Source organism: Eimeria mitis, genomic scaffold (assembly GCF_000499745.2).
Source record: "Eimeria mitis Houghton genomic scaffold, Emh_scaff41, whole genome shotgun sequence".
NCBI classification, from domain to species: Eukaryota; Apicomplexa; class Conoidasida; order Eucoccidiorida; family Eimeriidae; genus Eimeria; species Eimeria mitis.
The window spans coordinates 15,999-17,848 of record NW_013572427.1 but is presented as its reverse complement, the minus strand read 5'-3'; the positions used below and the strand labels follow the sequence as shown (position 1 = coordinate 17,848).

Below are 1,850 nucleotides of genomic sequence, written 5' to 3'. Positions count from 1 at the left end.
AATGCTTAGGGCGACTTACACGTCCCCCGGGGCCAAAAGACCAAAGCAGCCAAGAAACGAAGAGCAGCGTTTAGTCTTATCGCCCCATATGTTACACACTGAGCCTTCTGCAACATGTCGGGTTTGCGAACACATGTTAAGAACTGTAACGTTCCAGCAGAAGCAGGTGGAATTTACCTAGTATGGCAGTTTCTTTCCTCCGTGTGATGATGCGTTTGCTTTCCAGCCAAGGAAATTGAAGGCGGCACACCTTTGGCTTCTCCAACACGTGAGTAAACTCGATAAATTCCGACTTTTTCGCATCTTAAAAGTCTGCAGATTGATCGCCTCACTAAAACAAATTTGATTGGCTGGCTCCTGCCGCTGTTGATGCGTTGCGATGTGTTCAGCAAACTCACCTGTAACATCGAGCGTGCAGCTGAACTTACAAGTATCAGCCATTTCCCATCGCCTCCTTGGAGGAATTCAACCCCTGCTGCAAGCTGCTGAAAATGAGGCAAAAGCCATAGAGGTCTGCGCCTCAGCTGAAGTACTGGGGAGGTCCCTACAGGATGCAAAGTGCGTCCTTCTTCGCAAGAGCCCAGAAACAAGCTCTCCGTTGCTGCTGGCACTTGGTGGACTGTCCAGGACAGCGGCAAAAAGGCTACGTATGTCAAAGCATGCCCCTCCTCATCCCCCCTTGCCTCCTCACCTACAAATTGAAGTCGCTTAGAACCCTAGAACACAGAAGCTATATCTCTATCTATATATATCTGCATTTATATCTATATATTTATGTATCTGTATATCTACATCTGCACCTATATCTATATGTCTATGTCTACTCCATACTCGATAAACCATGCACGTTTGCGCTGTTTGCAGGTCATCATAAAATGTGCTCCCAAATCAGTAAGTAGCGGCAGATTGGTATACTGCCACAGAAGTTGTAGATGGGGATGAAACGACAGCTTTCTGTTCATGCTGTTACTTAGACCTTGCAGAGACTCGAAAGCTCCTGAGTGGAGCGGTCTATGCCTAGGCGCTTGCCGATGTTTTCGTGTTTTCTCTGCTACGCGGTTGTCTCTGCAGCGGCAGCGCTTGCGGCGATCTTCAGCTCAGCTTCTCGCGCTGGGGGAAAACGGGTGCCTCCCAGTACAATGGCTGGGGGTTTAAGGAACTGGCTGGCTCAGGAAGGAGGGCTGCGTGCTTGGGCCGAAGCAGCACACAAAAAGCTCAAATCCGACAAATCTGTTGCGGCCTTGTGTGCTGCTCTCCGTTACGCTGAGTACATGCGGCAAATCACCAAGCCTGGAATAGCATTTGACCGGATGCTGTCCCACTGGAATCTTACGTTCCCTTTAAATAGTCTTTCGCTCGTGAACGCGCTGCGCTCTGCATCTAATCCGAAGCAGAAACTAACGCAGGAACTCTGCGTGGTGACACCTCCAGGTCAGCCTTTGGCGAACGTTTAGTACAACAGTGCAAGCGATCAAGCCCCACATTAGCCTAATTTCTCACAATTACTTAACTGTTGTTGCAAGGGTCTACTCAAATGAGCGGGGCTAAATTTCTGAAAAAGATAGACGTCTGCACTGACCACGTGCCAATCCCAGGTCCTATGTAATTGCGAATGCCATGGGTCGAATTGAATATAAACGTTTCTTTGCTGCAGGACAAGAGGTTCAACAACTGCCGAGGCGGTTCGATGCGGCCCAGTGGGCGGCCCTGATGCTGCAGACGGGCCAGGAGGGCGCAGCATCCGCAGCTGGTATGTGATGCACACACAGTGGGCACTGGGATGCAAAAGAACCCTTGTATACACATATCTACCTGTATATATATATATATATATATATATATATATATAT

At 48.8% G+C, this 1,850-nt stretch overlaps 1 protein-coding gene across 1 annotated transcript in view; it reads left to right on the top strand.

Annotated features, from left to right (window-relative positions):
- EMH_0041910 (uncharacterized protein) overlaps positions 1-1,758 on the top strand; it is a gene marked incomplete at both ends in the record, with an annotated part of 8,577 nt that extends 6,819 nt beyond the window's left edge. The window contains 4 exons of the mRNA XM_013499212.1: positions 227-268; positions 865-891; positions 1,072-1,431; positions 1,655-1,758. Of these exons, the coding sequence (XP_013354666.1) occupies positions 227-268; positions 865-891; positions 1,072-1,431; positions 1,655-1,758 (533 nt within the window). The remainder of the gene's footprint in view (positions 1-226; positions 269-864; positions 892-1,071; positions 1,432-1,654) is intronic.
- Between the last annotated feature and the right edge of the window lie 92 nt (positions 1,759-1,850).